The 24,944-nt window shown below is 51.8% G+C and overlaps 1 protein-coding gene across 5 annotated transcripts in view; it reads left to right on the top strand.

Annotated features, from left to right (window-relative positions):
- The window catches only part of Iqsec3 (IQ motif and Sec7 domain ArfGEF 3), a 98,290-nt gene extending 73,710 nt beyond the window's left edge, over positions 1-24,580 (top strand). Inside the window, exons 6-15 of one of the 5 annotated variants that reach the window (XR_004122290.1) lie at positions 6,707-6,829; positions 7,213-7,379; positions 8,925-9,064; positions 10,143-10,268; positions 12,722-12,821; positions 12,941-13,102; positions 15,650-15,742; positions 17,475-17,524; positions 17,609-18,581; positions 21,016-21,114. Coding sequence is in view for 3 of the 5 variants with exons in the window: in XM_031383287.1 (XP_031239147.1) it covers positions 6,707-6,829; positions 7,213-7,379; positions 8,925-9,064; positions 10,143-10,268; positions 12,722-12,821; positions 12,941-13,102; positions 15,650-15,742; positions 17,475-17,524; positions 20,999-21,460 (1,423 nt within the window). In the remaining 2 variants the exon portion in view is untranslated. Of the gene's footprint in view, positions 1-6,706; positions 6,830-7,212; positions 7,380-8,924; positions 9,065-10,142; positions 10,269-12,721; positions 12,822-12,940; positions 13,103-15,649; positions 15,743-17,474; positions 17,525-17,608; positions 18,582-20,998 lie in introns of all 5 variants that reach the window. The other 4 variants (XR_004122289.1, XM_031383287.1, XM_031383289.1 and 1 more) reach the window with 4 other exon arrangements.
- Positions 24,581-24,944: the final 364 nt, after the last annotated feature.

The following is a 24,944-nucleotide window of genomic DNA, read 5'->3' as shown; positions in this document are numbered from 1 at the left end:
TTCAACCCCCTCAGACTCCTCAGCCCCCTCAGCCTCCTCAGCCTCTTCGGCCTCCTCAGCCTCCTCAGCCCCCTCAGCCTCCTCAGCCTCTTCGGCCTCCTCAGCCTCTTCAGCTCCCTCAGCCCCCTCAGCCTCCTCAGCCTCTTTGGCCTCCTCAGCCTCATCAGCCTCCTCAGCTCCTTTGGTCCCCTCAGCCTCCTCAACCTCGTCAGCCTAACTACATCACCTCAACAACACAACTCATCTTTCAGATCTCAACTGGGATTGCGTGTCCCCTAAGAGTTCTTTACAGCCAAAGCAATTCAAATTGTGTCTTCTTTGTCTTTGTGTGGAACTCATCCTTTCTCTATATAGAACCTGTAATAGGTATGAAGAATTTTAAAGGACAAAAGAGGGGAGTCCAAGCTGCCCTTGATCATGTGATCCTCCTACCCAGCCCCCCAAGTCCTGAGGTTATAGGTGTTTGCCACTACACTTAGCTACAAAGAAATGGTTTTGACCCAGCTTCTAAAGCATGGATCCCTGTCATTGTCAGGGTTTCTATTGCTGTGATCAACACTATACCCCACCCCACCCCCCAAAAAAAAATCTGTGGAGGAAAAGGTTTATTTTGGCTTACAGTTCCAATTTACAGTCCATCACTGTGAAAAGTCAGGGCAGGAACTCAAATGAAGAGGGAACCTGGAGGCGGGAGCCAATGCCAAGGCCAAAGAGTGCTGCTTACTGGATTGCTCCTCGTGGTTTACTCAGCCTGCTTTCTTATAGCACCAGCCCATGGAAGGCATCCACCCACAGTGAGCTGGGACCTCCCACATCAACCATCAATCAAGAAACTGCATGACAGACTTGTCCACAGACTTGTCTTCCAACCTGGTGGGAGAATTTCCTCAATTGAGGTTCCCTCCCTCCAAATGACTCTAGCCCATGTCAAGTTGACCTAAAACTATCCAGCGCCTCACCTCAGAACAGAGGCTGTTTGAATTGTTAGCCATTCTCCCCAGGTTCTTAGCCCAGCCTTGTACTTAGGAGCCATTAAGTGCATGTGTTGAAAGAAGACAACCATCGAGGCATGCCCGGAGCACTGGGAAGGCCTAGAAAGGGGGGAAATAAGAAGCCAGGAGTGCGAACTCTCCCGTGGGATATGTGATAGGAGGGCTCTGAGGAGGAAGCCAACCATGCAACCTCCCTGACAACTTCTGACAATCAAGAGTCTCCTCGCATATCCATGGTTACTGCCAGTATGAATGTGTCCAAATGTCCTCCAAGGCAGCTCCCGGGCCTCCACTGTGGATCCAGGGGAGATAGAATCCTTTGGGGAGAACCAGTTAGCACCAATCACTGAGAAGCAGGGAACACTAGAGAGATGCAGAAGGTGGCCAGGCTTGCCCAGGAGGTGTGCCCAGAGTCTGTGCAGGTCCCCTACAGGGCCAGAGTCTGTGCAGGTCCCCTACACGGCCAGTCTCTTCTATGAAAGTGTTACAAAACTTGCAAGTAATAGTTTATATCTCATAAAATCTAGAGGATGGGCTTGGTACGTTCCTTTGGAGACATTAGTCACTTTTCTTATCACTTAATAAAATACTTGATAGAAGTAACTTCAGGGAGACATTTACTTTAGTTCATCAAAGTTGGGAAGCCATGATGGCTGGGGCAGCCCCCACCCCACCCCCACAGTAGCACAAGTGTGAGACAACAGCTCCTAATGTCTTGGGGATCAGGAAATGGAGATGTAACCAGAAGTGGGTTGCCAGGGGCTTCTTTCTGCCAGCTAGGTCCCAAGCTCCAAAAATTCCATAGCCTCCAAAGCAGGACCACCAGGTGGGACCCAGGCACTCAAACACATGGGATTGTGGGAAACGGCTCATACTCAATACATAACAAGCCCTAACATAACCTTCAGTAAGCAAGGCTCCAGAGAGAGCCTCCCGGCTGACACACGCGAGGAAGCCCTGCAGGAAGGAGCCTCCCAGAACCGCAGGGAAGCCTGCTCTCCTAGTTCTCACAGCACAGGGCAAGCCTCTAGGTGGCCTAAGAGGTGCATTGTGTAAAATTAGGAGATGAGAAGAGCCAAGAAGACTGTCGGGACACTAGGGATGCGAGGTGACCTGCCCTGGGTCCCAGCAGCAGTAGGACTTGGCAAACTGATCAACCGTCTGTTTCCTCTAGAGATTCCAAGATGGGAAGGGGTGTTTTAAGCACTGGCAGACGCTACAAAATCGAAGTATATGGAGAAGGAACATGGGGAAAGTAAATGGTGAGGAGGTGCCAGCCAAAATCTACACTGAAGGAACCCATGCTGTTAGGGTTATGGGTGACAGTCTTGAAGATGAGTGTCTACTGAAGCAGACAGCACAGTCAGCCTTCCAGTCCCCTTCCCCAGGAGGACACGGACCCCACAGGGAAAGCATAGAATGGCTCCTTGGATCGCAGGCAGAATGACACTGCTCATCACAGGGAGATGAATTCCAGGTCAGCCAGAGCGCCACGCCCTCGTCTGCTGCTGTTGGGAGCATCTCTGGTTCTTTGGGTGGTCTCTTACTGTGATATCATGGTGGACTGCAATCTCACCCTGCTTCTGTGTCCTGCTCAGGGGAATACCAGAGTTGAGATGAGGGTGGGGCAGGTCCTACCAGTTCAACATGGCTAACCCATAGCTATGTGAGAAGTGAATTGCATTGTGGAGGACCGAAGGCTTTCCCATGGCTCAGCCCACTCTTTCCCCCTTCTCACTGGGGCTTCATAGCCAGAAAAATATTAGGATTTCTCCCTAGGCTGTAAGAGTTCCAAGAGTACCCCTACTATCAAACACTGATGCTGTAGTTAAGAGCACTTGATGCTCTTGCAGGGGGACCTGGGTTCAGTTCCATGCACCCGTATGTCAGCTCATAAATACCTGTAACTCCAGCTCCAGGGCAATCTGACGCCCTCTTCTGGCCTCTTATGGAACTGTATACATATGTTGCACATACATACATGCAGGCAAAATGCTCATACACTTAAAAAAAAAATCACTGATGTCTCAAGGTGCATCACAGGGAGGCAGGTTGAGGATGGGTGATGCTGCATCTGTCTGTAATCCTAGCCCTCTGCCCCATATGGCCCCCACACAGTAATCTTGATAGCACTGGAGGATGACAGACTGGTCCCTGGGGCTTGGGGGTGGCAAGATTCACGTTTCAAAAGCTCCCAGTAGGCTGAGCTTCCTCCTGCTCTGCTTCAGCTCAGACCCTGGCTTCCCCCATTTTAAGCATCACTCAGAGAGCTGGTAAAAAAAAAAAATGCAGATTCCCAGGCCAGCCTCCAAATGTTCTAACTCACTGGATCTGGGCAGGGTCCAGAGAGCTGCACTTTAACTAGTACCCTCTCCATCACAACTCAGGCCATTCAGAACAGCCTAGAAGATTCTGCATTAAAGGCATTCTGGCTCCACGGCAGTCCTCCCACCCCTGTCTTGGGATGGGAGCTGTGTTTCACCTGGTTGCTTCTCCTGAACAAGGACAGTTTAGACCTTTGATGACCTCGGCTCATTACTGGAATCCTTGGTCATAGCACCTGAGCTAGTGAACAGGTGAGCTAGCAGGCTGCATGCCACCTAAATAGAGGACTGGAAACTAGGCCATTGTGCTTGGCTGGGCAGATCCCGTCCCCTCAGCTGCCACTTCTTCCCTGTCTCCCCCCTAGAGCCCTGCTTCCAGCAACTACTTCCATTATCTAGAAGACAAACCTGGCCCAGAGCTCTGGGGGCAGAGGAAGAGGGAGAGGGGCTTCTGAAGAGGCAGAAAGGGAAGAGAGTGTTCAGGATCCCACAGCAGAGGGAGGGAAGAGGAGGATAGATGGACCAATGGGCCAGGCCTGGGAAGCCACCAGATATCAGCCCATTATGGCTGAGGGCCAGCCTGGGGCTTGGATGAGCCAGGACCTCTAGTCAGTGTTGGCCCAGCTGAACCCACAGACCTTCCTTGTCCTTACAAGGGTCCACAGCTCTGCAGTAAGAGGGTACAATAGGTTCACCCTCTCTGTTCCTGCATGCTCAGGCCCCCTCACCCAATACATGAAGTCCTCCTGGCCCAACATCATCTCTACCTGACTTCTTTTTTTAAGATTTATTTATTTATTTTATGTGTATGAGTACACTGTAGCTGTACATATGGCCATGAGCCATCATGTAGCTGCTGGGCATTGAACTCAGGACCTCTGCTTGCTCCGGCCCCACTCGCTCCGGCGTAATACATTGTAGCTGTCTTCAGACGCACCAGAAGAGGGCGTCAGATCTCATTACGGGTGGTTGTGAGCCACCATGTGGTTGCTGGGATCCGAACTCAGGACCTTCGGAAGAGCAGTCAGTGCTCTTACCCTCTGAGCCATCTTGCCAGCCCCTCTACCTGACTTCTGTCTATTCCTCTCCTCCCTCCTCAGTCTATTCCTTTCTTCTGTTGTCCATTTTCCTCTTATTCTCCCTGCTTTTCTCCAATCACCCTTTGCTTCTTTGTCTCTATTCGGTTCTCTCTTGGCCTTCCCTGGCCCCCTTCTCTGTGGCTCTGTCTACAGGACTCATACTACAAAGGCTCTGTCTCCTCCCATGGCTGGCTCTGGCTTGGGTTCTGTGTCCACATCACATTAGCTCTGTCTCTTCTCTACCTCTGTGTCCCCTGCTAGAGCTGTTTTCTTCTCCAGGATAGCAACACCATATGGCTCGATGCCTGGCTCCTGCCTGGGCTGAGCTATGGGCACCCACTGACCCCGTGACCCCATGACGCTCACTTGCAGCTCCCACCAAACTAAGGAAAAGTTCAGGACAGAAGCAAACCCTCAGATTTCCCCTGAGAAAGCGGAGTGGTCTCTACCTGGGCAGACTCGGAGGCTCTGCCATCCAGGCGGCCTTCTCCAGCACAGGCTGGTTTTCGGGCTTGGCAAGCCTCTTGCCTCCATGTCCTTCCTGTCCCATCCACTAACCCACCCTGACAAGCTTGAGACAAGCCTGAGAGGAGCCCAGCCTGAGAAGAGCCCAGCAAGCTCAACTAAGGGTGACTATGGATTTACCCAGGGCAGGGAGAGGAAAGAGGAAGGGTCCTGCTCCCTCCCGTCCCCCTGCTTCTTTGCAGTCTCTGGGCCTGACCTCTCCCTGCTTCAACAGTGGGGTAGCAGAGTCCACACACCTTCATGCCCAGTTCACTGCTTTATAGCATCGTACTTTGTTTTGTCCTGACAAATGGCAAAAGAGTTGCGGAACTTTAGGTCTTCTAAGATCATGGAAGAGGTGGGTCCTGCTCCGAGCCTGTCTACACCTCAGCTGGCCACTATACAGATGTCTGATAAGTCCTTGTTGGGCATGCTGGGTCCTGAGATACATGCTTGGCTCACAGCTGGGAGCAGCCTTGAAGGACAAGGTGACTTATGCCCACATTGTTCTGTGATGTGTCTGCCAAGAGAACAGAGCGGGCAACAAGGGGGCAGACTGTGAAGGAGCCAATTGGAAGATAACTAGGATGGGGTTGTGACAGAGACGACAGATGTCAGCTCTGGGAGCCTGTGGGCATGTGGCAGCCATATTGTGATAAGCTTCTCTTGGCAGGAAGGTCTAATGTTGAAAGTATCATGTCTGCAATATGCAATATCTGCAACACCCAGATTCCTGCCACCTCACACAAGACCCTGGGAATAGAACACCCAAAAAGAAACTGAGGCAGAAGGATAGGGGTTGGTTGAATGGGGAGAACACTCTACAGGCATTGTCCTTTCCATACAGCCTAAGAAAAGGGTGTCTTAGTTAAAGTTTGCATTACTGTGAAGAGACACCATGACCAAGGCAACTCTTATAAGGACAACATTTAATTGGGGCTGGCTTACAGGTTCAGAGGTTCAGTCTATTATCATCAAGGTGGGAACATGGCAGTGTCCAGGCAGGCATGGTGTAGGAGGAGCTGAGAGTTCTACATCTTGCTCCAAATCCAAAGAGGAGGAGACTGTCTTCATCAGGCAGCCAGAAGGAGGGTCTCAAAGCCCACACCCACAGGGACACATTTCCTCAAACAAGGCCACACCCACTCCAACAAGGCCCCACTTTCAAATAGTGGCCCACTCCCTGGGTCAAGCATATTCAAACCACCACTAAGGGGGTCCAGGAAAGACTCACCCACTCAGAGTGGTGGGGAAAAAGGGACTCTCCATCCATCTTAATCGGATATATGATATATAACATTTATCTCCACCCATTTTTTTGAGGTAGAATCATTATGATACACAAGGGACCCTTCTGCCACAATATTCTAAGTAGCTAGAGCCATAAGTATGAGCCACCATGCTTGGCTCATTCCAGTTACAAGTGTTTTTTAGACCAGAGATCATCTGGGGCTCAGGGAGAACCTGGATCCAGAGCAGAGAGGTCTGAGCTCAGCTTTCCCAACCCTTGGTGGTGTGAGAGCTCATCACTCTGGGCCTCAGGTATTTGGCTGTGGGACAGATATGGCAGCCAACAGCTTGCCTCCTAGGGCTGCTGCATGAGATGAGAGGTAGCAGAAGAAAGATGTCCTCCTGGGTTATTCGGAGGAGACCCCAGAGGGGTAAGCAAGGCTCTAAGCCATTCCCTCCTGGCAAGAGACAAGCCAGGTCCCCTCACCCCTCCAGGGTGTCCCCACCTCACCCCCCCAGCTCCAGAGGAGTTGACAGGGATTAACGTCACTCACAACCCCCTTCTGCTTGCCCTCAGCTGTGTGGTAGATGAGATGGACTTTTCCAACATGGAGCTGGATGAAGCCCTGAGAAAGTTTCAAGCGCACATCCGCGTGCAGGGAGAAGCCCAGAAGGTGGAGCGACTCATAGAAGCTTTCAGGTGAGAGCCCTTTCCCAGCTCCTCTCTCCATCCTGCAAGCAGCCCTGATTCATGGGAAACAGAAGTAGTGAAGAAAAGCTTCCATGATTCTGGGCACCGAGATACCGCTCGGTGAAGCCCTTCTGGTATAAGCGGGAAGGTGGACTGACTGGAACAAGGGAATAGAATCCTTTAGTGAGACCTCCACGATGGAAGCCACACGGGACCCTCCCAGTGGATGCTTCTTGCTTACCTACAGACGATCTAGCTTACTAAGCACATGTGTGTGTTGGCGGGGGGGGGGGGGGTATTGGAGGGTGGACAGCCAGTGGCTATCCTGATCCCAAAATCCTTCAAGAGCTGTGACAGGGGAACTCATGATCCTACCCCGCCTCCCCCACCAGCCAGCGCTACTGCATGTGCAATCCCGAGGTGGTGCAACAGTTCCACAACCCAGACACCATCTTCATCCTGGCCTTTGCCATCATCCTTCTCAACACCGACATGTACAGCCCTAACATCAAGCCCGACCGGAAGATGATGCTGGAAGACTTTATCCGGAACCTACGAGGTGAGGAGGCTGGACTGCGTAGGTGGGATGAGGGTCCTGCACAGAGCAGCCCAGTCCTGTTCCTGTTGCTTTTGTGAATATGAGCCCTAACTGTAGATGTTATTTGCCCCTGAGGACCTGGTAATCCCTAGCAGGCTGGGAAAGCCCTAGTCAGAGCAACAGGGCCCCATAGCAATACCTTCTGCCTTTTGTGTACGGAGGACCATTCCCACTGGGTGACCTCAGGGTCATTGGTACTAGTCTGGTATCTGAGTGGGACCAGCCCTTCTCACCTCGTGACATAGGAGAGAAGGAACTGGGAGTAGAGCTTCCGGGTTCTGAGTTTCTTGAATTCGGCCTTGCTGTTGCTCAATTGCATCCAGCAGAGAAACCTTTCTAATTGATGCCATGCACCTCTTACAGGCACTAGGTCAAACCTATCCGTGTATGACGCATGCAACACTGAGTGCTGTGTGCGTTACAAAAATTCAAAGTGCTGGGTATGGTGCTGTGCACCTGTGATCCTCAGCACACGGGAGGATAAAGAGGCCAGCCTGAGCTACAGAGTGAGTTCAAGGCTAGCCTGGACTATAATATAAATACCTTGTCTCCAAAAATTGAAACAAGCAACAACAACAACAAAAAAAAAGCAAAGTTATGCATGTATGTATTTAATAAAGTAAAGTAATTCTATAAGGCTTATTACAAAAAAGAAGAGCCTGCCCTGTCACCTGCCCTTCCCTCAAGCCTCACTTTCAATAGTTTTCAGTTTTTTATTGATTTATTTTTCAATGCTAGGATAGAAGCCAGGGACTTCTGAACGCTAGACAAGCCCCCTTCTGCTGAGCCATATCCCCAGCCTGCTGGCTATGTGTTTAGTGTTCCTTCCACATCAGTAAATGACATGCTGTTTCTTTCTTCCCATCCCTTGTTATAAACACAGACTACATAAGATGTATAAATACAACAGTTTATATTCACGGATACCATGTGGTCACACCCGTGTCTACAAACTGACCATTTTCTATCATCCCAGAACCTCCTCTCTCACCCCATCTCACCTGAGACACTTGTCTGAGCTTACCACTATCATGTGTCATCCAGGAGCCTTCTCTTTCCCCAGGGTATAGAAATAGACTTACACAGTGTAAGGTTTGGGGATTTTCACTTAATAAATTTTTATTTTAAGCATTGTTTAAAGTTTCTATTATGTAGAGTTGGGTTTTTGTTTTGTTTTGTTTTGTTTTGTTTTTTTTTAACCCACTTTCCTCACCCACCACCACTAAAACCAGTTCGGGATAGGAACACTTGAGTAAACACAGCCCGCAGCAGGTGCTTCAGAGTATCATGGCTACAGCTTTCTGTCTTCCTTAGATCGGTGTTTTTTCAATTTGGCTCCTGTGTTTCCACCACTAAAACATCTTTCCTATGGTGGGAGGGTGGAGCCAGTTGGTAAAGGTCAGAGGCAAAAATCAATCAAAGCATTACAACGTACTTCCTCGTACTTCAATGTGGAGGGAAATCTTGTCCCTCTTGTCTGAAGCTCTGACCCCTCCACGTTGGTAGGTGTGGATGACGGCGCAGACATCCCCAGAGAGCTGGTGGTTGGCATCTATGAGAGGATCCAGCAGAAGGAGCTCAAGTCCAATGAGGACCATGTCACATACGTCACCAAGGTGGAGAAGTCTATCGTGGGCATGAAGACGGTAAGTGTCCACAGAGGGAGAGCAACATTCCAGGAACTCTAGACCTCCTCTTCTGTGGCGAGCTATCCAGCCAGCCATCTCCCACTTCCTGTCCTGTCTTTCTTCCTGAAACCTCCCCCAGTCGCTTCCTCACCTCTCTGTTAGCCATTGATTGAGCTTGTGCCATGTGCCTAGCACTACGTGTCCTTTCCCCCTTTGCGTAATTTCTCCATCCCTTTTGCCCCCTCCGCCATTGTCACTAGGGTGAGAAGTCAGAAAGGACTGGCCAGTGATCTTAGGTTGAAGCATATGGATGGCCGGTCAGGAAAGTTTAGGATACCCTTTATCAGAGGCAGTGGATAGTAGGCATGCCTGGATGGTCCAGATGAGCAGACAGGCAGAAAATGAACTACGTAGACTATAGGTTGTGGCAACCTGGGCCCAGGAAACATGGTCTCTTGTGCAGTGAGTTTTAAGCTGGCATCCTCTGTAGCTCTCTATGTTACTGGCACCTTACCCTGAGTACAGGCAAGTCAGGGAGGCTTCATGACCCTCCCACTGGAGGATGCCTTTGAGTTCCGCCTGCGAACTCCCTCCTCTGTGCAGGAAGAATATCACTGCAGAGCTTCTAAAGCCGAGGGCTCAGCACTTGTCTGCTCTGCAAGCCAGTTGATATTTTAGTGACTGGAGTAGATCCCAGGGTCCTTATAATCCCCTCTCCCTTGCACATTTGCATTAGAGTGTGCAGTGAAGAGATGGGTAAGGATTTCACTCATGCGTAGTCGTAGAGGGGGAAAGGCTGGTGGTAGATTTTGAACACTCTGAAGGCTTATTTTAATTTCTCTCCTTCATCCCTCAATCTCGTTACACAGGCCTAGTGAATCCTTTCTCCTGAGTATGCTGCCTTAGAGGCATTCCGAAGGGAATAGAGGCCCCCAGATGAGAGTTTGAGAGGGTCAAGTGTTGCCCTTCCCATAGGAGCAGAGCCCATGCCCACTCCCTGGACCTCCATCTCTTCTTCTGGAAAATGGTGCCCTTGTCTGGGAGGAGGGTCCTGGGGTCTCTGGGCCTTCACTGTACAGCGCTATCTGGGTTCCAGGCTCTGTCCATGCCACACCGCCGCCTGGTCTGCTGTAGCCGGCTCTTCGAGGTGACCGATGTGAACAAGCTCCAGAAGCAAGCTGCACACCAGAGAGAAGTGTTCCTCTTCAATGATCTGCTGGTGGTGAGCAGTATGGGCCAGGGAAAGGGGGAACTGGAGCTGATGCTGTCCTGAACTCCTGCCTACTGGGACTGGGCAGGGCAGGATTAAGCAGGGAGGCACTGGGCAGAGTGGACCAAGACCGCAGGTGTGGGTGTGCCGGTTCCTACATGATACACCATGAATTTGAGGCACAGAGACAAGGCAATGTGAAAATGACTGAGACCCTAGACAACCCGCCTCTCTGTGATACCAAAAGCCTGGGGTGAGGCATACAGCATTGGTGCCACAGTCCTGCCTTTGGAGTTCATCAGAAGGCCACTGTCCCTGTGCCCAGGGAAAGGCTAGATAGCATGTGTATGTGTGGTGTATTTCTCTCTGAGAACAAGTGCCCCATCAGTAAATCAGTAATCCTCCCCATGGTGCAGGGACTTTGTGCCAGTGTCAAGAATCAGGCAGGGGTGAATGAGCTCCAGAGTTGTCACATCTATCCCTGGTGAATGAGCTCCAGAGTTGTCACATCTATCCCTCTGCATCCTCCACACCTCTTACTCTCCCCACCCTTCCAGTCTGGTCCAGCGACACTCTCAGGTCCTCCTTCTGTAGCCAGAATCCCAGAGCACCCTGGTGCTTGTCACTCACAGAGCCAATACAAAGAGGTGGAAGCTGAACCTTACTCAGAGATTGAACAATCTGAGAAGGCAGTGGATTAACATCTTAAAAGCCTGTCTTCCCTGTCATCCCCTCCCAGCAGGTTATCCTGGGGCAGGGGACACAGGCAGTGAGTCATTCCAGAGCTGTTTTGCCCCTCAGTCAGGCAGTCATCTGGAGGATTTGTGACATCTATGCTCCTCCTAGTTCCCACCCTTGCCCTCTTCCATCGTACAGTGGAAGTTTGGGCTCAGGCACTTATTGAAGCCCTGAGTCTAGTTAGTGATGCCAGTTAGTGATACTCAATACTGTTCTCAATACTGTTCGTATTAAGTAGCCCTTTATTCCTGCAGGAGCACTGGGTCTAGTGGGAGGGGCTTAATTCAGAATAAGCAAATCATTGACAGTGTGTGTGGACAGCATATATACATACATACCTACACACACACACACACACACACACACACACACACACATTGTGTGTGTGTGTGTGTGTATATATATATATATATATATATATATATATATATATATATACACTGACTCCTCTTTTTACAGTATAGAGTACAAATGGTCTGTATTATGCAGGATGTTAGAATGCTCCTCTCAGCCCCTCCTGTCTCCCATCACTTCCACACAGCAGCGGTACCTTTCTAGAATGCACATCGGGGCCTACCCTCTGCCAGGCTCCAGTGGGATAAGAAGCCCCATCTTTGCCCCAGCCTCCCCCAACCCCAGAGGTCTCTGAGCTCATTTTCTGCACACTCCTGGATTGCTCTAACACCGGGCCCCAGGAGCTGCCTCCCACTGGCCAGACCTCTCTTCTGATTGTTCCTTCGTTTCCCTTCAAAAGCTTCTCTGGGTGTGGTTACCTCCCGATCTTCAAGCAGGTCTTTAATTAAATGTGGCCTTCCTGGGTGGCCTCTTGCCCAAGCAAGGCAGTCTGCCCTGGCACTTTCAATTTCTAATTTTATCGTACTTTCATCAAAACACGTCCAAGTTTCTGAAATTACCTCATTTGTGCTTTGCCTTGCTTTGCTTCTGCTGGGTGGGTCGAGAGGGGTTTGTTCTTAGCCATCTTCCTCCCCATCATGTGAGCCCCTCGAGGGCAGGGCTCTTGTCACATCTCTCTCTCTGCATCCTCTGTGCCCAGTGCATAAGAGGTACTAAATAAAATATAAGTTTATATATGGGGCAACTGGTAACTGGTTAGATGATCTTTCATTTCAGGCAGAAACAAAAATTAAAAAAGAAAAGGAAAGAGAGAGGGAGCAAATGAAGCCATATCAGATGGGAGGGTGCTATGAAATCTATAAAGTGGGGGGTGAGACAGGGTGACAGGGTTGCAGAGGAGCCTGGGGACTTGCTTCAGTTTGTGGGTTTCCATGGGATTTTGAAAGGAAGCCTCTCTAAGGAGCGCCTGGGTTAACTTAAATAATGAGCGGAATCTGGCCGTGCAAAAAGCTTCAGGGAGAGTTGCAGGAAGAGAATGGCTGACGTAGGACTAAGCTAGTCTGCCTCAAGCTACAAATGGAGGACACGGGGAGGCCAGCATAAAGCCAAGCTGGAGCAGAGGCTAGATCTGAGAGGACTTACAGGCCAGGGCTTCTAATGTAGAAGTAATGGGTTCCGGTGGGTTTTAATCAGTGAAGGCCCATTTGTACGCTCCGCCCCTCCGGGGGGTGCGGGGGAGCTGTTCTGATGTGAGCAGGTGTACATCTGTGTCTATTGACAATGTTCACCGTGCCTCTGGGTGTTGTTGCCTGTCTATGCGCACACATATTTCCGGGAGCCCACCCACCTGTTTCTGTCCCTCCCCTGGGCAGATTCTCAAGCTGTGTCCAAAGAAGAAGAGCTCCTTCACCTACACCTTCTGCAAGGCGGTCGGCCTGCTAGGCATGCGCTTTCAACTCTTCGAGAACGAGTGTGAGTCCCCGGGGCCTGGAGGGATGGGAGCCCCCCCAAAACACCAGCCTTCCCTGCACCCAGCGGCCTGAGCCTCCCTGCTGTAGGGAGCTCACTGGTGGGGTGTCACTGGGTTCCAGATTATTCCCACGGCATCACTCTGGCAACCCCGCTCTCGGGCTCCGAGAAGAAGCAGGTGCTGCACTTCTGTGCCCTGGGCTCCGATGAGATGCAAAAGTTCGTGGAAGACCTGAAGGAGTCCATCGCTGAGGTGACGGAGCTGGAACAGATTCGGATAGAATGTAAGGATGGGCCCCGGCCCCCAAGCAGAAAGATGGGGTCCTCAAAGGCAGAGGCAGCCAGCATACACACCTACCGTTGCTTCCTGGGAACTGTCATGCCTGCACTGCCCCAACATGAGCCCCACTTCCTTTCCCTGTACTCCCAGGTCCACTGAAACCCAGTCCCAATGTGGGGTTGCTTTACAATTGAAGTCACCCCCCACCTCCCAGAGTACGTACATGTGTATGCACATCTGCCAGTCACATGGGATGCACAAGGGCTTTTCTCACCTAGAACACAGCTATGTTGGCCAGGAGAGCCAAGGGAGCAGATCCAGGCAGAGCAGAGCCAGTTCCAGGGGTGAGATGCTTCAGATACATCCTGCTTATACTCACAGTAGCCTACAAGGGAGCTGTTTTGTCCCCTTGGATGGATGAGGCTCAGAGACAGTAACCAGTGCTAGCACACAGGCAGAGATAGCATCTCCAGTTGAGTATGACACTTAGTCCATGGTCTTTCTGCTATGAGACTGAATTAGAGGTTCCATGTATAACCTCCTTTTTTTTTTTTTTTTTTTTTTTTTTTTTTTTTTTTTTTTTTTTTGGTTTTTTGAGACAGGGTTTCTCTGTGTAGCCCTAACTATCCTAGAACTCACTCTGTAGACCAGCCTCAAACTCAGAAATCCACCTGCCTTTGCCTCCCAAGTGCTGGGATTAAAGGCGTGTGCCACCACCACCCAGCCATGTATAACCTCCTTTTAAAAAAAAAAAACACTCAAAACTAGGCTAAAATGAAACCCAGCAGGGTGGAGTTGCTACTTGGGAGGGACAGAGGGCATGCTGAGTACGTGCTGGTTTTGTATGACATTGCTTTTCTTGTGTGACTCGGGGGTGTCACAAACAAACTGTTTTCAAGGGTTGGACTAGTTACATACAGGACCTAGCTTGGCTCTTCATTCTTGAACATTCTTAAAGGTGTGTCTTGAAATAGATTTACTTTTCTCCTGGTCAGAAGGTCACACATGGCTCCAAACTGCTTCGGGAGTCACTGCCCACCCAGCCTTGGTTCTACTGAGGGAGCCACTGCCCACCCAGCCTCAGCTCTAGTTAGAGAGGTTCTTTTCTTCTAGCCCGGGGAGCAGCTCAGATGTCCAGTCCATTCTCACAGCAGCAGAAGGGCAGATCCAGTCAGAATCCATCACAGCAGGGGCAGGGAGAACACAGCCTCTGTAGCTGAATGGGGGACAAGGAAGCCCGACGGAACACATTAGAGGGCTGGCCTTTGGTCTTCAGATGAAGAAAAAGTGGGTTGACAGCAGATGACAGAAGAGGGCTAGCCATGGAGGAAAGCAAGAGAGAAAACGAGCCAGTAAAGAGGCAAATGGGAGCCACGGGAGCCGCCATTTTAGTATCTGCGGGCGACAGGACCCATTATTTAATTCCTGCAATTTCCCATGTGTCCATATTGTTCCCTTCCTAGTACAAGCAAGGAAACCGAGGCCAGCAGAGCTTAAAGGGGAGTCCAAGTTCTCACAGTGAGTGATAGTGAGCATCACACTCAGGCCCCCTGGGTAATGGGCTCATGGGTAATTATGGCACTAATCCCCTCAAAGCTAGGAGGGCCCTCCGAGAATGAGCAAGCAACTAGCACAGAGCTGAGTAAGACGGCACACTTTGGGGGGAATGGTGTGGTTCCAGCAACACGGGCAAACTGCTGGTGTGGACACTTACTGCTCAGTGTCCCTGGATGCGAAACAGACAGAGAAACAGCAAATGGAACCCAAGTGGATAGTTTTAATAAAGGAAACTTGAATCGTGTCCCATAGCACCAAGAAGCTGAGAGGACACTTTAATAATACCTGTCAAACCGACATGGATGGCAACTAGCCTTTCCCTACCGGGAGAATAAACGGTTTGGTTACTGGTGCAGAGAGGCTCCAGTGGAGGGCCAGCTGGGACATGTGTCCCAGCCACACAGATTATGGAATCTACCCCTTGGGGAAGCACTGAAAACAATGTCCTGCAGGAAGCTCAGCGGCTGTGGGGTGGGGGCGACAATCCCACTACGTGCATGCGTGCGTGCATGCGTGTGGACGGACTACTTGTTACCAACTGGGTCTAGGGACTATGCTGCATTGTCTACACACTGTCCTAATACTAAAGCACGGAACACTTGCCTAAGTAAGGACTCGTTCTATGTGTTTCGCCTCAAGAGAGCTTCCTGATGACATTGGCAGTGAGCCCATCTGTCTCCTCAAGCGAGGAACAAGGAGGCTAAGGAACCTACCTAAGAACCTTCAGTCGGGGAGCCAATCCCAGCAGTCCACCTCCTGTCCCACACCAGTCTCTCATGGCCCCTCTGATAGTCAAGCCAAGCTGACCATCATCATCACTCACAGATAAAGCTGCCAGAGAGGTTTAAGTGGTTCTCAGTGTTCTGGCCCAACCCACTGTCAGAGTGGAGGGCACTCTCCTCCCAGCTCCTCCTGCTCTTCCCACAACCCCTTGCCCACGACAGCTCGAGCTGTGAGTGCTGCAAGCCCCTGTTCATGTTTTTTCCTTCCTTAGGGGAACTGGAGAGGCAGCAGGGAACAAAGACGCTCTCTGTAAGGTCTGCTGGAGCCCAGGGGGAGCCACAGTCGAAGCAAGGATCACCCACAGGTGAGACTGGGCTCCGCCCTTACTTAGCCCATGCAGAGGTTACCACAGTTCTGCACCTGGCTCTGGGGGCTTTGGGTGGGGCCACACTGTTCCTCCAGCTATTTCTTTCCATGGAAAAGTTCCAGACTTGAGTCCTTTAGTCTTTAGCTCGGTGTGGGAAAAGGTGACAGAGAAACATATCCACTTTGCAAACTGTCCCAAAGTGCTGGACTGTATATGAAGTGTCACTACTTGCCCCTGGAGTCAAGCCCAAGAGCCTGGCTTCAGTCCAATCCTGATGAGCCTCAAACTCTATTTAAGTGGTTTCTTCAGATTAAATTTCCTCTCTAGCCAAGTGGAGTCAGAGAGAGCTTAGGATTTAGGACTCATGTTGCTCAGCTCTTGAAGCCTGATTAGCCCTGCCTGACTCTATCCTTTCTGCCAGCTACCTCATTTGCTTTACCCACTGGTAGAGAGCATGGGGGGTTGGCTCTGCACCCCCTCCACCTAACCTCCAAATATGGAGAAATTAGAAGAGAAACAGGAGATATTCCGAAACCCCATGCATAGCTCATGCATTAGCCTATCCATTCTGTCTTGCATCCCACACTCAGAGCTTATAGCTCGAGCACTCTGAGCATCCACAGGCACAGGACAGCTGCTTGAGCTAAGAACACAGCAGACTCCTACCGTCCCAAGCCCTCCATACCTCTTCAGCTGGCCTCAATGCCAGAGTAAGGATAGACAGCATCCCAGGCACTGGTTACACCAGCCAAGAGATGGCATTCCTTTTCCCAGCAAGGCTCCGGGCTCTCTGTGCTGTGAAAAGCCTCTCTCTGAGATGTCGTCTATATACATCTTATGTCACCATAACTAAATGCCACCCACTGAAACCAATAGCCCCCTTTACGTGCTAAGGGCTCGGGGTAGGGGTCACCGCTCACTTTCAGGGCTGCCAGGATCATACCATCAGTTCTCAGCTGAGATTGCTCATTCTCCAGCTTCTCTGTGGGAGCTGCGAACCCCTGTCAGATCTGATGTTATCTCCAGGGACTTGCTCATGGCATCCTTGACTGTGCAGTTTCCTCTGCACTTCAGGAAGCAGAGAGCTGAAAATTGTCGTCCTGGACATGAGGAGTGAGAAACTCAAGGAGCTCAGGTTCAGAAGACCTCAGCAAGGCAGGGTCATCAAGCCATTCCTGGGAGTCCACAGGGTCCCTGGTGCATATCCGGTGGCGAAATGTAGACCTAATTACAGGCCATTAGCCACTCTATGGATGGCAAGCACCATGGTGGATGTGCCGTGGGACTTTAGATCCTCAAAACTCCACAATGCCACTAAGTCACAGTGACCCCAGCGAGTGACAGCCCCTCTTTCAAGGGACCTATGGTTTATATGGTGCCTACAAATCAGGGCCCACTCGAAGCCACTTTCCCGGATCATGCTGGCAAGGATTCAGCTGGGAGAAAATGACTCCCCAGTACAAATGTCAGAAAGAATTCCAGAGGCCTCCTGGTCTGTGGAGGCCCAGAGAGGTACAGCACCCTACCCGAAATCACAGGACTCCTAAGTGGCCTAGGGAGGCTCCCCCAGCCTGCTATGCCAGGCAGCTCCCCAGTGGAGAGTGTGTGGCACCTGCAGTCTTGCTACCCATGCCTGCCAGAGGGCGGAGATGCTGGATGGGGAGGAAGAGGGCCAAGGGTTCCGGGCAGGACTGGTGGAGAATGAGTCCTGTGCTGTTTGCATTCAAAGCCAAGAGGGAGGCGATGGCAGGAGAGAAAGCGGCGGAGAGCTCGGGGGAGGTAAGTGGAGGCCTGGTGGCATCCAGGTGAGTGACCCTGTGACCCCTGTCCCTCTTCTCACGTCTCTGTTGTTTCTCTTCTCAGGTATTAATCAATGCCTCCCCAGCCCGACTCACCATTTTACCAATTTCAAGAGATACAATTAAAAGTTACTGCTAGCATGGGTAACGCCACTCTTCCAGCGCCTAGTTAAGCCCGCAAGCACTGCCAAACTGCTCCCCAGCCAGCCAGCCAACCCCACCCACTGCCCTCCAGGGCCAAGCTCCCAGCCAAGCCCGGGGAGATGAACCCACAAACACTAGTGGCCCTCCCTTTCACGCTCTTTGCACACCCACTACCCCCCAATACACTGCTCGCTATTCCCCAAATAATGTGCTGTATCAGAGACTCAATGGTCCCTTTCTAGGTCTTCCCATTCCTCATACAGGGAGCCTGGGCTCCCTCCCAAAGTCATCCCCAAAGCCAAGTTCTCCATGATCACTCCTAGGGAAGTCTGGATACCTCCTGGGGAAACTGGAGGACTGGGGTTTGAGACAGTGAAAAGGAAATTCTAGTCTCTGGAACAACTAGTCTCTGGAAAGCTGGCCATGGGGTGGGATGTTCACAGGAGAAAAAAAGAAGCCAAGCAGGGTTAGGATGCCTCAAAGGTTTCCTGGGGCATGAGCTGAGTAAGCTAAAGACCCTCCTCCCTGGAGGAGAGGATGCCTTCTCCAAGCCACCAGGGAAAGGAACTAGAAGTAACAGCTGGCTCCTGCCAGCCCCAAGGCAGCCCCTAGAGGCAGCATACACTGCCTCCCATATAGACCCTCGCCTGGGCTGCCAGGCCTTGAGGACCATCAGCTGCTCGTAGACAGTCCTCTCCCGTGCCCACCAGCAGGAGGGCTCCCCTAGATGTAAGGGAGATGCCTAACCCAGCAGCCTGCCAAGCCCTGGGGAGCCACAGGATACCTGGGAGTTCAGTTTCTCTCTGTCCCCGCACCCCACCCCCCACGTGTTTCTGGAGGAGGCACCTTTACCCGGAGGAGCTTCCCGCCCCAGCAGCTGAACAGCCCCCAGGGTGGGTATTCCATCCCCTGCCCTGCGCCCGCATCTTCCCGCAGCTGCCCATTCTCAGCCTTGCAGATAACCCGAGTCACCAGCCCCCCCAGTTCATCCTCTTGGGGCCACCCAGGGAGGACCAGCCATATGGTGCCCCTCTTCCCTCCTAGCTGCCCAAAGGGGCCACACGGCTATCTGCAAGGCTGCCTCGCCCCTCCAGCTAGCTCCAGGGATCCTGCCAGCCTCTGCTTCCCTAAACAGAGGGCAATCTGGCCACCCCAAGGCCTCTCGGCTCAGCCCTAGCTCCCTCTCCTCTGGCATTGCTTGGCCAAGCCCCTATGCCAGGCGCTCCTCCATCTTCTCTGAGCTATTGTGACTGCTACTCATGTTCATTCTCTCTCTCTCTCTCTCTCTCTCTCTCTCTCTCTCTCTCTCTCTCTCTCTCTCTCTGAGGCTTTTCACATACTGAGTCTTAAAGGTCTGACCTGTTGTGGGACTCATTGCAAATGGAGGGAAATGGAAATTGTGCACAGGCGGAGGCTGCGGGCTACATGGATGGGATGAGGGAGAAGGAAGGAAACCCTGGACTGTGTAGCCCAGCATTGGTGTACCAGGCACAAGGATACTGTGAGGTGGAGGTTGGGAAGCAAAGAGGATGAGCCCAGTCAGGTTGTCTCTGGCCATTTCTCCTGGAGAATTATTCAGAATCCTAGTAGATATGAGATTAGCCTGTGCCCCGTGTCAGCAGTGGTGGCGTGTCCTTCTCCCTAGGACAACCCCGAGAGGACAGAAATGCTGGCCATGCCCTCTGCAGGCTATATATCTCAACAGCAAAGAACTCCAAACACTTCACCTAGGATGGTTTCTGGCCTGGGCAATGCTGCCCAGGAGGAGGGAGAGGATGGAGGGGGGAAAAAAGCCTTGCAACTGGCTGATTTTGGAGCTGGGGCTCAAGAATCTTCGTGACATCTTAGCAAGCCTTATGGGAGACTGCACAAGTCTAGGAAAGGAGGGGGTCTCTGAAATTACACTTTTAGACAGTAAACAGCACTGGTAAATGCTGCTCTGGGGCTCTGAGAGAGTGTGAGCTGTTCTGGCCCAGGCCTGGAATAAGGACTTCCACCTGCAGCTTCAGCATGTCCCTCTGGGCCCGGGAAGTTGGCCCTACAAGGTGGTACCTGAGGACAGACAGGTTCAGGACAAACACATCTCCAGAGAGAAGGGTCCCAGGTACCTCTAAAGGCCCATGTGTTTGGAGAAGATGGTGGTTTCTCACAGTTAGCTACCAGCTAGGGAGATGAAGGATGAAGATGAAGAATTACATCATTCTCATCCCCTTGGGTCCATTTCCTCTACCTCTGCTGCTGGCAAGAGGGTGCTAGATGTGTTCATACTCCTAGGCCTATGTAATGGGACTCAGACACAGGTTCAAGAGGGACAGACTATTGTGGGGTAAGGAGTTTATTAGAAGAGTATTAACATCCTGGACAAGACAGACAGACAGACAGACGGACGCACGGATGGAAGGATGGACGGACGGATGGATGGACAGACAAGAACATGGCCCCGGCACCAGAGACAGAGCATAAATGAGGGTCTAAAGAGAGGAATTAGGGCTGGCATGGTAGACGTGTCTTCTTAGAAGTGTCTGAAAAAGCATGGGCCTGCCACCAGGCTCTCTGATTTCCAGGCAGGAGTCAAGGATAGGTGACCACCAATACCCACCTTGATGTTAATGCAATTCTCTGGATGAGACTCCCTGGCACCCGGAAGCCTGTTAGCTCGAGAATCGGAGGCAATGCCCCGAAGAGGCACCTCTTAGTGTCTGTGGGAAAGAAAAGACTGCTGCAGTCGTTATAGCCTGAGCAGCAATTCTGACATTACGCTCTTACAATGAGCGTCTGCCCTGAGCCATGCAAGAAACCAAGCTAGGACTCTGGGACTTGACTCTGCCCTTGACTACCTCAGCATCTCCTACAGCCTCAGGGACTGTAGTTAGGTCCACAGGACCCCTCCAAGGTTCCACGGCATTCTGGGCTCAGGCACCTTAATGGTAACGATGAGGCTTCCTCCTTAACCACGCAAGGAGGATGACCCTGCTTTTCAAGCTCAGTGGGTAGAGAGAATATATAGGGAGGACTTTGCCCCGCAGAATCATCTCACAGAAGATGAGACTGAGGTCTGAAGAACCATAGTGGTGGTTGGTATTCTCCATACTTCCACACAAGAGTGGTTTGTGTAGCCATTTCCCTGTGGGTGGAGAGACAGGCCAGCGTGGGGGGGGGGGAGGGGCGGGTCAAAGTCAGGGCAAAAAGCATCCAATGGACGCCAGGCAGGAGAGGTGGGAAGGGAGGCTCTGGGAGGCTTGGGTGGCCAGCCCCAGCAGCTGGGAATTAGTGGTAACATTTCATGCTTCTCTGGCTGTTTCTAAACTAGGTGTCAATTCACAACAGGCTTCAAACGTCCCAGCACAGCCCCAAGTTGGGGGTCGAGAGGGGAGCACCTGCACCATCACCACCAACATCACCGCTGCCGTTGCCGCCAGACCCACAGCCTAGCCCCCTGAGGGAGCAGCCCCCGCCGCTGCCACTGCCACCACCCACACCCCCAGGCACCCTGGTGCAGTGCCAGCAAATTGTCAAGGTCATTGTCCTGGACAAACCCTGCTTGGCCCGCATGGAGCCACTGCTGAGCCAGGCTCTGTCCTGCTATGCCTCATCCTCCTCAGACTCCTGTGGCTCCACACCCTTGCGTGGTCCAGGCTCCCCAGTGAAGGTCATCCACCAGCCTCCACTGCCCCCGCCCCCACCCCCATACAACCACCCTCATCAGTTCTGTCCCCCGGGCTCCATGCTGCTCCGACGCCGTTACTCCAGTGGTTCCAGGAGCCTGGTGTAGGCTCTACCCTTAGCGTCCCGATGCTCCAACGGGCTTTCCCTCAGGAACCTGGGCTGCTCCTTGGCACTCCTCACATCTTGGTGTAATGCCTTCCTGGCCACTGGTCACTGTTGTGGAAAGAGAACGCCCTGGCAAGATGGTTTGCTTGACCCAACCATCCTTCACTAACTGATTTGAGTCCCTCACCACCAATATGTACCACCTTCTCACTACTCTAGGGGTCCCACATGGCCAGATGGGCCTTCTCCTCTGTGTTTACCATGCTCCCCTAGTTAGATTGTAGATTGAAGGAAACTGAAGCCAAGGGGCCTGTGGGCTGATGGGCTTGCAATCTTGGTCTATTAGTGTCCATGTCTTGGGCCAAGAGCCAAAGGCTGGACCTGCCAGCAGCACACCCCAGGACAGGGGCAGGCTACCCCAGCAGAAGGTGTATCTATGGCCAAGCTGAATCAAGGGAAGCTATCTCTGGCTCCCTAGTTGGGCCTAAGCGTAGTAGGAGCTTTGTCTGCTGCATCTGTTATCCAAACCTATAGTCAGGAAACTGGTTCTTAACTCCCCAGGGACATTGGCTCCCTTAAACATGTCTGCTCTCCTGCCTCCCCCAGATCCAGGAAAGATCCAAGAAAGAGAAGGGGGCGGGGTATTCAATTCTATCTGGGTCAGTTCAACATGGCCCTGGGACTGTGAGGTCACGTCTGCAAAGTGCACTCTTCAAGAACATTTCTTGGTTCTCTAGCCTTAAACACTTGGCCAGTACTGAGTGTACACAGGCAGTTATCCATAAACACATGTGAGAACCGGGTTGATGACTTCCTTGTGGAACCAGAAGCAAAGGAAATGGGGTGCAGGTCTGACCAGCAGAGGTATGACTTGGCCTGGACTCAGGGGTTCCTGGTGTATGACTCTGCAGCAGTCTCTAGTGAACCCAGACAAGGTGAAGCAGTGGGGTTCCAGAGTCACTGTGTCACCCCTGTTGCTTTAGCCTTGAAGCATACACTCCCTGGAAAATATACACTGGCTTCCAGCAAGGATGGCCTAGAGTTCCTGGACCTTCGAAACTGCAGAGCAGAGCCGAACAGAGAAAGCTCATCCACTTTCTGGGCCTACCAAAGTCAGCACAGGTAGCCCTGGCCCTACAGAGCCCCAGAGACAGCAGGGATGGTGTCATGGGCTGTCACAGAGACAACAGGGATGGCATCAGGGACTGTCAGACAACAGGGATGGTGCCAGGGACTGTCACGCTCATGCTGTTTTCAGAGACACCTGTCACAATCCAGACCAGCCTCCTTTGTCCTATGCCAACAGCTATTTCTGACCATCCTCAAGTTGTCCTCCTACTCAGAGCCTGTTTTTAAAGTTTCCCAAGAGGCAATGTGACCACACAGTGACCACAGCCATAGTCGGAAGTGAATTGGCTTTTCCTGGTCCCCACTACACATGCCAAGATTCAGTACTCTGAACCAGATAGGAGGCTTAAGAAACCCAGGCTTTTAGAGGGGCCATTTCACATGCATGTATGTGTGTGTGTGTGTGTGTGTGTGTGTGTGTGTGTGTTCACACAAAGGTCATTATGATGTCACCCAGGGTGTTTCTGGCCTATTCCTATAACTTTTGGCCAATGTACTATCTCCCCAAGGCTCCCTGCCTGTGTTTTTCTGAGTTGGCTGCCTTGTGCCCTCGGGAGCACCAGTATTTCAGAAAATCATCAGACTCTGTCAGGCTGGAAGAGCTGGCAGATAGGTGTCATGCTTAGACACCTCGCCCATTTGGGCAGGAGCAGAAAGGGTAGAGCCTGGGGAACACACAGAGCTTTGATTGTGATTGGATGAACGAGATCACTGAAAATAGAGGGGAATTTATGAGTAATACGGAGGACATGCGGTATGAAGGAGAGTGAGTTATGAATGTGTCTTAGCGTGTTTCTAGAGTAGAGGTCATGATGTCAAGAGCTGATGAAGAGGGACGTAGCCCTGGATAGCCCAGTTCCCATGGCAAGCCCTGCTCCCTGCTCACATCTGGCTTCATGCTAACAATGCCCTCTGTCCCTCCCACCTCAGCTGGAGCTCGACTTTCCAGATGAGCTCCAGCATCCGCGGAGGTTTGGGGCCTGGCCCACCTGTGCAGGCTCTGAGAACCCAGAGTCTCAGCGCTGTGCACCTTTCCTCCAGGGAGAGGTTTGCTCAGGGTTGCTGCAGTAGCTCTCCTACACCCTGCTAGCCAGAGCAAAGTCCTGCCCAGGAAGCTACACTGCTTGGGGTCACAACACGGGACAGCCCTGAGCTGACAGGACTTTGAGCCCCCAGTATCCCAGAGCAGGCAGGAACTGGCTCACCTTACTGGTCAGACAAAGTTAGAGCCTTGGCACCCATCCTCTTATCAGCCAACCTGCAAATGGTGGGATTCACCTGTTTCTCAGTCCCTAGAGACCTGGGAGAAGCCTCCTCCCCTCCCCCTGGCAGGGCCTCCAGTTTTCATAGAGGCCCAGAAAGAGGCTCTTGAGTCTCCAGTTGTCTCAAAATGAAGGGAGCAGTGGAGTGCTAGCTGAGCTCCCAGATCCAAGCACCCTAAGATGCTCCAGTCCATCAACTCTCAAGGCCTTACTTTGGGGAGCCTGGGCCCCTCTTCCAATTTATCCATCTGGCCCCAACTCCAGAACCAAGTGGGAGGTGGAACCAGCCTTCTTACCTCTTTTTAGGCTATCCCACCTAATGTAGTCCTTTCTTGGCAGCCTTTCCTAGAAGCTGGCCTGTCTGTCTTTTCATCTGCAAAGATACCTTGCTCCCACAAATATGTATTGGTCTTAGGTCTTTGACCCCCCCCTAACACACACACACACTCCAATGTCCAAAGAGTGCCAGGATGTCTCTGTTACCCGGTAGAGGTTCCTGATGTCATTCATCTGTCTGTCTCTGCATCAGCTGTCCATCTTCCAGCGGCACACCTCCTTCCCTGCTCACCCCTCACCAGATGGAGTGACAGCTCTCTGGGGACAGGCAGGGTGGCTGTACTCAGCAACTAATCCAAATGGCAAATATTTTGTAACTAAATAGCCCAGAGGTATTTTATCTGTTCAATTCCTAGAGTTTTAGAGATTCTATTGAACTGCGTCACTTGAGCAAACTCGTGTCTGTTGTGTCTTTCACCTCGGTGGGGTGTTGGATGGGAGTGGAGAAACCAACTTAAGTTAAACTATCTCCCTTGCTAGGGTTCAGAAAGACAATAGACTGTAGACCTCGAGGCTACTCAGCTCCTCTCTGGCCATGGCGACCATTCTTTTCCCTGGGAGAGACAATGGCTTAGGGTGTAACTCCACTAGGAAGTCCTGTCTTAAGAAATTGAGGTCTGGGTAGGTGGGTGGGTGGGTGGCTACCAGAGCAAAGCTGAGATAGGCGGCCAGAAAAGTGCTCTGCAAGCGCAACCTGCCTCTGTCCCAACTAATACATGTGTGTATCCAGTGGGGAGCAAGACCTGACCATCTGCTTCT

Source organism: Mastomys coucha, unplaced genomic scaffold (assembly GCF_008632895.1).
Source record: "Mastomys coucha isolate ucsf_1 unplaced genomic scaffold, UCSF_Mcou_1 pScaffold20, whole genome shotgun sequence".
NCBI lineage: Eukaryota > Metazoa > Chordata > Mammalia > Rodentia > Muridae > Mastomys > Mastomys coucha.
This window is presented reverse-complemented; position numbering and strand designations above follow the sequence as displayed.